Source organism: Saccopteryx leptura, chromosome 5 (assembly GCF_036850995.1).
Source record: "Saccopteryx leptura isolate mSacLep1 chromosome 5, mSacLep1_pri_phased_curated, whole genome shotgun sequence".
Classification (NCBI taxonomy): Eukaryota; Metazoa; Chordata; class Mammalia; order Chiroptera; family Emballonuridae; genus Saccopteryx; species Saccopteryx leptura.
In genome coordinates, this window is record NC_089507.1 from 71,065,905 (window position 1) to 71,079,061 (window position 13,157).

At 40.9% G+C, this 13,157-nt stretch overlaps 1 protein-coding gene and 1 non-coding gene across 2 annotated transcripts; both read left to right on the forward strand.

Moving 5' to 3' along the window:
• Positions 1 to 359: 359 nt before the first annotated feature.
• On the forward strand, positions 360 to 3,723 carry TIGD2 (tigger transposable element derived 2). Its single transcript, XM_066385338.1, has 2 exons — positions 360 to 700; positions 884 to 3,723. The coding sequence occupies exon 2, from the start codon at positions 1,810 to 1,812 to the stop codon at positions 3,385 to 3,387; it is 1,578 nt and encodes a 525-aa protein (XP_066241435.1). The 5' UTR covers positions 360 to 700; positions 884 to 1,809; the 3' UTR covers positions 3,388 to 3,723.
• Positions 3,724 to 5,160: 1,437 nt separating this feature from the next.
• Positions 5,161 to 5,291, forward strand: LOC136407342 (small nucleolar RNA SNORA63). Its single transcript, XR_010751887.1, has one exon. It is a non-coding gene; the product is annotated as a small nucleolar RNA SNORA63 (small nucleolar RNA).
• Positions 5,292 to 13,157: the final 7,866 nt, after the last annotated feature.

The following is a 13,157-nucleotide window of genomic DNA, read 5'->3' on the forward strand; positions in this document are numbered from 1 at the left end:
GCATCCGGCTCCTGGCACCAGAGGACGCTCCGCTTTCCCGCGAGCCCTCTAAGGGTGCAGATGTCACTCCACCTGAGCGTGGAGGAAACCTCCCTCTCACAGCCGGACCCCGGGAGGAAGGCCAAAATAGGGTTAGCCTGTACTGCCCCCTGCTGGTCCGTGAGGCAGTCGGCTGGCCGGAGCAGCCCGAGTAGCCGGGCTGTTAGCGGAGCCCACGCTGCAGCGAGAGTCGCCGCAGCCGCCGGCCCCGCCCCCTCCCGCCCTCTCGCAGCGACCCCGCCCCCGGGCCGCGCGCACTCGTCCGCGGAGGCCCCGCCCGCTCGCCGCCACAACGTTCCTGCGGGGGCGCGCGCGTGCACCCTAATCCCCCGCCTTCCGGCTCCGGCAGAGACGCTCGTTCCTAACTGCCGCCGCGCCACTTGTGTCACCCTCCTGCCAGAGACTCCATTTGCTCTCGGGGCGGTGTGGCCGCCGCGCAGGCAGGCGGAGGGCGATGGCCCCCGCTCGCGGACTGCTGTCCCCTGGGCCGAGCGGCCGCCCGCCCGCCGGCTGGCTGTGGCGGTGACACCGTGGTCCCCATCGGCCACGGACGAACCCGGGCTCCCTCCGCGTGAGCAAAGACGTCCCGCGCACCGGAGCCCGCCCTGCGGGGAGAGGCCCTCGATTACACGGCTTCACTCTGACCTCTTATTTTCAGGAGGTAGGCAATTCAGGTCCCACTCTCTGACACTTCAGATCATGCCTAAAAGCATTATTTGTCGTATTTAGCCACCACATGGATAGGAGACATTAATTTTTTTCAACATAGTTTCAGGATAGATTGTGGGTAATGCCACAGACCCTGATACTGAAAAAGAAAAATGTTTTTGGTATTTTCCTGTAGGTTTCGGAGGCGCCGAGTACCTCTGCAGCCCCCACAGGAACTGCAGCACTTCTCTTGCCCATCGAGGATCAGCCTTCACCAGGATTATTGTATAACAGCATCGCTAAGCCTTCCACCCCATACCCTCTACCATGAGTCCTGATTTCCACCAATGAAGTTTTTGAGGCTTTCTTTAATCGTGTGACACCACCTATTGTCTACAGTTTTCCTTTCCGGTTGTTAAATACATTAGGTATAAGTTTGTGTCGTGTTAATGTACAAAGTTTTCTTAGCCTGTCCACTTTCGCCTTATTTGCACCTCTCCCTTCTGTCCAGCCGGCCTTACCCTCCTTGCTTATGATTTCCATAACCACTCACTTGCCTAACCTGTTAACAGTCCTTGCCTGGAGGAGGCAGCATTCCATACAATGCACTACCTGAAAAAGAACAGTCAGGACATGAGTTTTCCCATTATATTTTCCTGTATCTCAAGTATGCAAGCCCTCTCTTAAACTATTTATTCTCCAGCACACTTTCCAAAATACGCACACCTGAGCCTTAGTCCTTTAGCAAATAACTTCACTTGTAATAATGGCAAGAAGAACTGAGTATGCAATAAGACTGTTTTAGAGACCTTGCCGGTGCAGTATTGGTTGCAATCTTAATGGAGATTACAGCTCAGGAGAAGAGCTTAAACTAAATGAGAAGAAAGAAGGTAGGATTAATTGGACCTAGTCCTTCTTGAAGGAGTTTTGTTAAGTTTTAAAACAGCAAAGTTAGAGTCACAATAGGCCTTGCCTGGAAATTAGCCAGCAGGAACACTGTCCATCTAGGTCCTAGAGGGACAGAAGAGGGATTTTAAAACCCCATTTTCTAATCTCATTGTGCCCAAATCTAAATTGTTAAATATCTTGTTCTAGTCATTGCCTAAAATATTAGACATTAAAATGTTGGGGAAACGTAAGCGTGTGGTGTTGACGATTAAGGACAAGCTTGATATTATTAAGAAACTTGAGGAAGGCATCTCTTTCAAAAGACTTTCTGTGGTGTATGGAATTGGTGAATCCACAGTCCGCGATATTAAAAAGAACAAAGAAAGGATAATAAACTATGCAAACAGTTCAGATCCCACAAGTGGGGTATCCAAACGTAAATCTATGAAGTCATCAACATATGAGGAACTTGATAGAGTCATGATAGAGTGGTTTAATCAACAGAAAACAGATGGGATTCCTGTGTCCGGAACAATTTGTGCAAAACAAGCCAAGTTCTTTTTTGATGCTTTAGGGATGGAAGGTGATTTTAATGCATCGTCTGGCTGGCTAACTCGATTTAAGCAGCGCCATGGTATTCCAAAGGCTGCTGGTAAAGGAATAAAATTAAAAGGAGATGAAACTGCTGCCAGTGAATTTTGTGGTAACTTTCAGGAATTTGTTGAGAGGGAGAATCTACAACCAGAGCAAATTTATGGTGCTGATCAAACTGGATTGTTCTGGAAATGTTTACCATCCAGGACATTAGTTCTTGAAACTGAGCAAAGTACTTCTGGTTACAGGTCAAGCAGAGAAAGAATCATCATGATGTGTTGTGCAAATGCCACAGGTTTACACAAACTTAATCTCTGTGTTGTGGGGAAAGCAAAAAAACCCCGTGCGTTCAAAGGAGCTGACCTTTCAAACCTTCCTGTCACTTACTTTAGTCAAAAAAGTGCATGGATAGAACATTCTGTTTTCAGACAGTGGTTTGAAAAATACTTTGTGCCACAGGTACAGAAGCATTTGAAATCGAAGGGGCTTCTAGAAAAAGCAGTGCTTCTATTGGATTTTCCTCCAGCACATCCAGATGAAGAATTGTTGAGTTCAGATGATGGTAGAATAATTGTGAAATATCTGCCACCAAATGTCACAAGTCTAATTCAGCCTATGAGCCAGGGAGTTCTAGCCACGGTAAAAAGATACTATCGAGCAGGGCTTCTCCAGAAATATATGGATGAAGGAATTGACCCAAAAATGTTTTGGAAGAACTTGACAGTGTTGGATGCAATTTATGAAGTATCGAGAGCTTGGAACATGGTAAAATCAAGTACCATAACCAAAGCTTGGAAAAAACTTTTCCCTGGCAATGAAGAGAATTCAGGTATGAACATTGATGAAGGAGCCATTTTAGCAGCTAATTTGGCAACGGTGTTACAGAATACAGAAGACTGTGAACACGTTGACATTGAGAATATTAATCAGTGGTTTGACTCTCGGAGTAATGACTCAAGCTGTCAGGTGCTAACTGACAGTGAAGGTACTGAGGACCAGTCCAAGCCTGCTGAGCAAAAGCCTTCCAACAAGACTAGAAAAACAGAAGTGAATCCAGAGAAGCTCATTAGCCATAAAGCTGCACTTGAATGGACAGAAAATTTACTGGATTATTTAGAACAACAAGATGACATGCTTCTATCTGACAAGCTGGTATTACGGAGGCTGCGAACAATAATAAGAAGAAAACAGAAGATCCAAAATAACAAAAATCATTAATAATGCTTTTAAGGTGTGTTTGCATTTTTGTTATTGTGTCTGCAGTGGAACTTAATTATCTTGCTTGAAGTGCTATGGAGTTCAAGGCCAAATACATTTTTAAATGATTTTAGGATTAGGTGACATTTTGAAATACTTAAATTACTGCTCTTTAATGTCAGTTCTAATAAGCAAGCATTGACAGGTAACTCGTCTGTTGTTTCTAATCTATATTATACTAATTAGATCATAAGGTTCCTGAGGCCAGGAATCTTGTGTCTTCTTTTTGTGCCTGAATTTCAATGTGTCTATTACCATGCACACTATAGGCAATCAATAAATCTTACTTAAATTGAATTTTTATGACTTTTTATGAACTTCAGTTTCCAAATTGAAATATGTGTGTGTGTGTGTGGGGGGGTAACTTTCCATTTCCATGATTTTCTAAGCTGCTGAAAATTTTAGAACTCAGCAAAGATTATGCTTGAAGTATTTCACTGTAAAAGCAGAAAACAGTCTAAAGCCTTAAATATGACATTCTATACCAACAGTATTTGGGCACTCAGCAATTCAGATTGGCCATCTCTTAGTATAATGAAGGAAGAAGAAATAGGTTATGTCCCCAGGGCTCGCACATCACTTTTATTCCATCTGACAGGAGGGAGAGTTTCTTCATGGTGGAAAGAATGCCATCTCTATTCCAAAATGACAGATGTCAGTTCCCAAACCATTGTGCTTGGGAGAGGTAAGAGTTAAATTTTATTATCTGTCATTTTGATCCTTTATTAGTATAGATATGTCAATAGTTCTCTTTAATAAGGTATTTGATATTTATGGAACACTTAAGCTTACAGAGTATGTCATTTTCTTTCAGATAGCCTATTATTCTGTGAGAAATACTGAGAATGTAAGCATCATATAATTTGTGGGTGGAACCATTTCATGAACAATGGACTGACATTCAATAGAACATGAGAAAGGCACTGTAGAACAGCATCAGCTGCTGTGTGCAAGTTACTTAATCTCTCTGTAAAATAGGAATAATACCGTTCGTGGAGAGTTTTTGTGAGGAGTAAATGAGTTAATATATGGGTTTTAAGTAATATGGGCTTAGATCAGGTCCTGGCGCAGAATTAAGTCCTCTTTGTTAGCTACTGTTAGTGAGTTACAGAATTTGAGTGTTTCAGAAGTATGCTGAACAGATCTAGTGTGTGACTCAACTGAGTTGTTGCTACATTGGGAAAACCCTGGATGGAAGTGAGATAAAAGAAATACAAGTAACTAGTTTCTGTTGAAATACAATATTTCAGTGAAAATTGAAAGGTTAATCGATTTAGAAATCATTTCCTGATCTTCTACTGCTAGGTATAAAGAGGTCTGCAGGTATGTTTAAGACATCTTAGGCCGAATTATAAAACAAAGTGGGAATGAAATGATAATTTCTTTACACCTGGCTTTGTTCATGAAAGATAATCCATGTTACTAATATTGGTATAATTCACTTAAGTAATAAAATACCTTTGAAAAAGCTAAGGACATTTGAAATATTTTATCAAACTAAAGTAACAGAATCAGTAGAAAATCAGGAGACCCTGGTTATAGTGCTTAGTCAGCCATCTATTGGCATACCTTGGAGATATTGTGGGTTTGGTTCCAGACCACCACAATAAAGTGAGTATTGCACTAAAGCAAGTTGTAATGCATTTGCTGGTGGAGAGTCCTGCCTTCAATTTGTACAAAATAAAAAAATCTGTGAAGTGCAGTAAAACAAAGCTCAATAAAATGAGGTATATCTAGCAGGATTCAGACTACAATATAGCTGTTAAATGCTGTGTTGTCGTTCCCCCTACTCAAAATAAAGTTGTTTCTTAACTATACCTGTCTGCTATACTCTTTAGTAGCCAGGTACGCTTGGTCTCATACATGTGAAGAAAAAAATGAGGTATACCCGTATTTAAATATGGCTTTGCTTTTTTTCTAAAACTTCTCAAACTTCCTTCAATCATGACATTGAGGTGATCTGATGCTGTGTTTTATCATAAGCACTAGTACAAACTGTATTCTAATTCCATAATTAATTGTAACACAGTGTCCAAGAACCTTTCCTCTTCCAGGTATTTTAACACATGAATTATTTCCTTTAGGTCGGAAGATGTATTATGTTAGGTTACCACATGCTCCTTATACGTGTCCTAGTTTGAGAAGCACTGAAATAATGTATTTTCACTTGACTTTGTGCATCACAAATTCTGGCTATTGGTTACCATTTATAAAAGTGCATATTTTTTAGGGGATTTGAAAAACTAACATCTCAAACCAAATGGAAATTGGCAATTAAGTGCACTTTTTAAAAAATTGTATAGTGGTATTTACTATTTCATAATTCAATCTCAGAGTAATGCAGGGGTTGATTGGGAAACTCTTGAGTGCTCAATAAATATCATAGAGTTGACAGGGCCCATACTAGTAACCTCAGTCAATCCATGCGGAATTCTCTGCTCTTCTCCTGGGAGGATCATAATGGGCTAAATAGGCACAGCTGACTTAAAACAGGACACAGCTACTTAGGTCACCTGCTCAGAGGCACTCTGCCTCCAGTGACATGGCTAGAGCCCTACACAAAGTATAAATATTATAGATCAAAGCTAGGACCACACTCCAAATTTGCCCTCTTCATGATGGCCTACATCCAATTGTCCCCTTATTGTTTTTGCACAGTTGACCTTTTCTCACTTAAATATAGTTTACATCCTAAGCGATATATCTGTAATGTTACAGATGTGTGCCAGTTGCAGTCTTCTTGTCAAGTTAAATATAAAAACTTTTTGTTTTTTACAACTTGACCATCTGTAACCTAAAATCATCCTGCATACCTCATTGGCATAGTTTGAGGAACACAAGCAGGAGGCTTGTTGAAGGCTAACAGACTGGAGTGCAAATACCAGCCTCTCTAGGTAACCTTGGCAGCTTTCTGGACTGCTCCGAATCTCAGGTTCTTCAAATGTGAAAGGATTGCAGGTTAAACCGACACCTTCAAAGCATTTATAAACACCAATTATGAAGCAGCGTTATGGCTATTCATTAAGAACCCTTGGTCTGGAGAATGAGTCACAATCCTCTCTGAGCAGACCTCTGGAGGTGTTGGGCACTACTGTTGAAGTCTAGGGCATTGCTTCATCACTGGGAATGCTGACTGGAGTGTCTGTATACATGAGAGGGCAGTTGTGAGTCCCCAGGTCTCTTGGACTCTAGTGTGACCTGTCAATCATCACAGGGGCCCATCCATAAAACAAAACAAAACAGGTGAGGCCTGCTCTAGCTGAAGTTTGGGATAATAGGAGGATCAAAGAGAAATGGGTTCTTCTAAGCAGCTAAGGGCATACTTGTGAGATGATGTCCCAAAAGGATCTCATGTTTCAAAGCAGAAATGCAAACTGCCTGTGCAAACGCAATGGGGAAATGGGAGGGCAGACCTAGGCATCACCAAGCAGCACCAGCAGCACTGTCCCATCTAACTGATGTGTGCTGGATCCCTGGGCCCGGTTTGCCCAGCGATGCCCTGGTTTCCATTGGTTGTCCCAGAGTAAATGTTACAGTGCCCCTTTTACTCTACAAGTGTCCCAGTTTAGAAGAACAGTTACATGGTTTTCCTACCAGTGACCCAAAGAAGGGAGTTGATCTGCTCAAAGTCATACAGTCACCAGGGGCCAGATAGGGAGTAAAAATTGCTTCTCTGGTTCCAGACAATGGCCTAGTGACCAAGAGCATGGGCTCCTTTCGGACAGTGAGCCTCTGAGGTTAGGCTGCGATCTTTTTTTTTTTTTTTTTAATAAATTTTTATTAATGTTAATGGGATGACATTAATAAATCAGGGTACATATATTCAAAGAAAACATGTCTAGGTTATCTTGTCATTAAATTATGTTGCATACCCCTCGCCCATAGTCAGATTGTCCTCCGTCACCCTCTATCTAGTTCTCTGTGCCCCTCCCCCTCCCCCTAACTCTCTCCCTCCTTCCCTTAGACTGCGATCTTGATCCATCTTCATCCTAGAGTCCAGCACAACACCTGCCTCCTCGACAGAGGTGGGAAATCCCTGATTGAAATTCTGTCTTTCCTGGAAGACAAGGAATACTCCCAGTTTGTGTGCTGAATGTTGGCGACATGCCAGGCACAATGCTGGGCGTTCCACAAGTCAGTGTCTGTTTTGCAATCCTCAACACCAATCCTGTGAACTATAGTATTTCACCCATTTCAGAGGGACCCCCCCAAAGGGAGCTGGCAGACACCCAACCAAACATTCCTGTCTGAGATAAGGACAGAGATCTAGACCTTGCAGAAAGCTGCAGCCCTCTTCTCCTCCATGGGCATCCACGCTGCAGTGAGCCATGAGGCACCCAGCCACGGCTTTCATGAAAAACACCCTTAGCATCCAGAACTGTGCTGGGTGTAATCCTAGAGAATGCTTCCATCAGCATTGGTCCCCGGGCAGCTGCCTATGACAGTAAACCCATCAGGCTTGGAATGAAGCTCCACACAACTGACACAGTCATGAAGGCATCTTTGTGACTCTGATCAAAAGCTCGGGCCTGGGGCTGGAGGGTGGATCTAGCCATGCTTCCACTGGTCACCGGGGTGTTGGGGGTGGTGCCAGAGTCCATCCTTGTTCCCAGCTCCTCGCTGTTTCTCCTTATCCGGGTTGCCCCAGTCCCCAAGCCTGCCTGGCTCATAGACCCATGTCAAGAACATATTTGTTTAGTATAATATGGAAAACCAGAAACAAAAGTTGTTACAAATGCATAATGAAATGTAAGCATTTCATACCCTAAAGATGGTTATGAGCATATTTAGTATGGCTCCTTTATGGAACGTAGTTGTGACTTATGAATATCACTAGAACTTTAAACTGATCTTTGGGGATTTTTTTTTTCATAGTGATTCAGTGATGAAATTATCAGCTATTACCACTGTAACTATTAAATCTTAGGGGGATGTGATGTGAGTTACTATACAGATTAAATAAATCAGTGAAATTTTGGAGCATTTGACCTTTTTTTTTTAAGTTACAAAAAAATGACTGTAAGACTCAGCCTCATTTACCTATCAAGAAGTAACCTCTGCCAAAAGTGCCTCTGTTGTCAAGGGAAATTTTAACAGCTGTACTGGCAACCAAATCATATCTAATTTCTTCTAAGATGAATACAAATCATTCCTAATTCTTTCTTACAATTCAGAATATGTTGATCCTTTGGAATTTATTTACAAAGAAAATACAGTTACCTTTGAACCTAAAACAAGACCAAGGAAACTTATGCAAACAGTTTTTCTCATCTACCGAAAGAATTAATTTTTTAAAAAAATCATATAACAGTTTTAAAGAACTTTTTTGTTTCTTAATGAGAAATGTCTGAGATTATGCACATAAATTTCATGTGTTAATGTAAAATGACAAAGAACCCAGATTTTAAAATTCTTTTTGGCTTTAAAAATTAACTTAGGCCCCTTCCTCTCTGTCTCTCTCTTACCCTCCTGCAGCCAAGGCTCCATTGGAGCAAAGTTGGCCCCGGGCGCTGAGAATGGCTCCATGGCCTCTGCTTCAGGCGCTGGAATGGCCCTGGTTGCAATAGAGCATTGCCCCAGATGGACAGAGCATCGCCCCCTGGTGGGCGTGCCGGGTGGATCCCGGTCAGGCGCATGCGGGAGTCTGTCTGACTGCCTCCCCATTTCCAACTTCAGAAAAATACAAAAAAAAAAACAAAAAAAACATTAACTTAGACTGACCTGTGGTGGCACAGTGGATAAAGTGTCAACCTGGAATGCAGAGATCACCAGGTTGAAACTCTGGGCTTGCCTGGTCCAGGCACATACAGGAAGCAACTACAATGAGTTGATGCTTCCTGATTCTCCCTTTCCCCTAAAAATCAATAAATAAAAAAAATTAAAAGTTAAATTTAATAGTCTTTTTTTTTGGGGGGGTTGATTTTTAGAGAGACAGAGAGAGGAAGAGACACACACACACACACACACACACACACACACACACACACAGAAAGGCATTCATTTGTTGTTCCACTTAGTTTTAATCACTTCCTTTATGTGACCTGACCTGGGTGTTTCAGGACAACGCTTTAATCAACTGAGTTATCTGGCCAGGGCCTAATTTAATAGTTTTGATAATCAATGTAATCTAAGCCAAACTAATATACTTTAAGCTATTTCAATACAATAATTACAACAACAACCTGACTCACAAAGTATGATTGTATTTTTAAGCATTATTGTTATTGGGCCTGACCTGTGATCACAGTGGATAAAGTGTCCACCTGGAATGCTGAGGTTGCCGGTTCGAAACCCTGCACTTGCCTAGTCAAGGCACATATGGGAGTTGATGCTTCCTGCTCCTCCCCCCCCCCTTTCTCTCTCTCTCTCTCTCTCTCTCTCTCTCTCCTCTTTAAAATGAATAAACTTTAAAAAATAAAAAAAAACATTGTTATTGTGGGACAATATGTAGGAATAGCATTTACATTTTCTGTTAATCAGCTTTTTGGAGCCATTTGCCAATTAACTTTAAATATTTGGGGGAGTGTGTGTACCCTCAGTGTATTAATAAGACATTTCACCTATTGCACATAAAATACCTAAATTATTCTTCGATAAAACTAGAATGATTTTTCCCTGCACTGTTCAGATATTCAGTACTATAAATTAGACTTGTCAGTTTAATTGGCACAGTTTATAATAAAAATGTTTCTACCATAAGAAACATGGCATTTTATATATTTTACATATAAAATATACATACTACTACATTTCATTGATTCTAATGAGACACATTTTAATACCTGTGAAATTCGGATACTTCTTACAATCAAATAGCATCTTACAATTATAGTTGATTATTTTACATACCATTTAAAAAGCATTTTTGTCTTTCTGAATGGTATCTAAAATGATGTCTTTTTGATTTTATGAAATATGATAAAAATATTTTTGTAAATCTGGCCTTCCTTTAAAGAACTAGAAATAATGTCATACATAAAAAGTTTCCAGCTTGGTTCCTGAGATTATCATTAGAGGAGAGAGCAGAGCAGAGAGCAGAAGGAGGCCACGTGGAGGAGGCCAGGAGAAGTGGCCAGGATGGCGGAGTGCTGAGTGAGATGCCAGTTTGTGTGGAGTTTGTATCTGGGATAAGGAAGGAGATGGGGAACTGAGGAGAATAAGGCTGGTGAGCTAGAAACCTTTGATTCTAGGAAACTCGGATAAGTCAGTGGCTTTGTGAGCACTGAATATGATTGGGTTTTGGAGCCCAGTGTGTGTTTTTACTTGCCCGCCGGGTGCAAGCTAGGATTAAAGATGAAGGCCCATCAAAAAAAAAAAAAAAAAAAAAAAAATTTCCACATACTAGATTTTTATTTATAAAAACATAATGATATATTACATATATAATCACATATTATATATTTTATATGTGCATATTATATATAATTGCTTATTACATATAATATACAAACATTAGATATTAAAAGGACAATCTAGCTTCAGTAGTCTTATTTCATAATACTATCAATTGCTCATAATACTATTGTTCACACATACTTTTGTTTTACTAATTTAGGAGAAAAGATAATCCTTTTAATTACTGATATTTTAAAAGATTATACTGCTTTATTTCACTTAAATATATAAAATAATTATAGAGTTATCAAATTGAGTCCAAATAATGGTTTTACTGTCTATACTTCTAAATTATTTGTATGTAAATTAATCTTGTTAAGAAGTTTCTAGATCATTCAAGTATAGCATGTTTTCCCAATTTATATGTTCTACTCATTAACATATCATAATAGGTTTTTTATTTATTTTTCTATAATTTATTCAAATTTTCTTTGTTTTTTTAAATATTTTATTTATTGATGTTTTAGAGAGAGAGATGTGAGAGAGAAAGACAGAGAGAGAGAGAAGGGGGAGGAGCAGGAAGCATCAACTCCCATATGTGCCTTGACCAGGCAAGCCCAAGGTTTCGAACCAGCGACCTCAGTGTTCCAGGTCGACGCTTTATCCCACTGCGCCACCACAGGTCAGGCCTTAGTTTTTAAGCTAATAACCATTTTCTGTTCCAGAATCCCACCCAGGATACCACATCATATTTAGTTTTTATTTCTCTTTAGGTTTCTCTTGACTGTTAACAGTTTCTCAGATGTCACTTGTTTTTGATGGTTTGGACAGTTTTGAGGAGTACTGGCCATGTATTTTATAGAATGTCCCTATTCCATAATTTTCTGTTGTTATGTGTGCATTTCTCCTCTAACACCAAATAGATTGTGAAAGTGCTGTGATAAAAGATACATGAGAGAAAGATAAATTTGATGAGAATCTGGGAGGACTTCTCATTACAAGAAGGGTATCAGCTTGCCCTTGAAGAAACTAGTTGCACTTGAGTTGGGATGGGGGAATGAATGTCAGGAATGCAGGTCATATTCTAGTAACAAAGTAATATAATTTCAACATGAAGTTTATTAAAGGTGTAATTAGAAGTAATGGTATAAAGTTTAGTAGTGGCCTGAGGATGTTTTCTCCTCCTGACACCAAACACGTGGTATCTTTTCCAACACCATTTCTCCATGTCTGATACCAGCTAGGTACCCTACAGTTTGGACACTAACTACCCAGTTAGACTCCACAGATCCCAGTTGCAGATGTTAGGTCCCAGGTTACCCACACTTCTGTCTGACTTGGCTACAAAGCCGGGTCTTGCCACAACTTCCTTCCCCATGACTATTACAGTTTAATATACAGGACACAAATGAACTGTCAGATGTAGCAATACATAGGATGAGGTCCTGAAGTATCCTGAACATAGGAGCTGCTGTCCCTGCGGAGGTGGGTGTGCCACCTTCTGGGCACATGATTTGTTTGCCAACTTGGAAGCTTGCTGAACCCTGTTGTTTAGGGGTTTTTCTAATGGAGGTTTCATCACACAGGCAGGATTGATTGAATCATTTTGACACTGATGACCACATTATCTCCAGCCCTCACCCCCTAGAGCAGGGATCCCCAAACTACGGCCTGCGGGCCACATGTGGCCCCCTGAGGCCAGTTATCCAGCCCCCGCCGCACTTCCAGAAGGGGCACCTCTTTCATTGGTGGTCAGTGAGAGGAGCATAGTTCCCATTGAAGTACTGGTCAGTTTGTTTATTTAAATTTACTTGTTCTTTATTTTAAATATTGTATTTGTTCCCGTTTTGTTTTTTTACTTTAAAATAAGATATGTGCAGTGTGCATAGGGATTTGTTCATAGTTTTTTTTTTAAAATCTGGCCCTCCAACGATCTGAAGGACAGTGAACTGGCCCCGTCCCTGTGTAAAAAGTTTGGGGACCCCTTCCCTAGAGGTTTGGAAGTGGGGCTGAAAGTTCCAAGCTTCTAATCAAAGCAACCAGCACCCCACCTCCACCCCCCACCAAGGAGCCCATCTCATTAGAACAATTATCACCCTTCTCATCAGGAAATTTCAAGATAGCCTAGAGAAAAAAATGGAGAATGAGCAGAGAAGTAAAGGTGTGCATGTTGGAAGAAGTAAAGCTAAAAGAGGGGATTTGATATGCGAGAGAGATGAGCAGGTCCCTGTCTTCTGAGGGAGAATCTAGCAGGAAGATGTCAAGATCTTCACCTTACCTGCCAATTCTCTTAACTGATGTTTGCACATGGCAGAGCTGTGACAAAAGCAAATTAATCAAAAACACTGCAAGGGCTGGAAGATTGTCTAGCTTCCTATTTCTAGGCTTCTGTACTC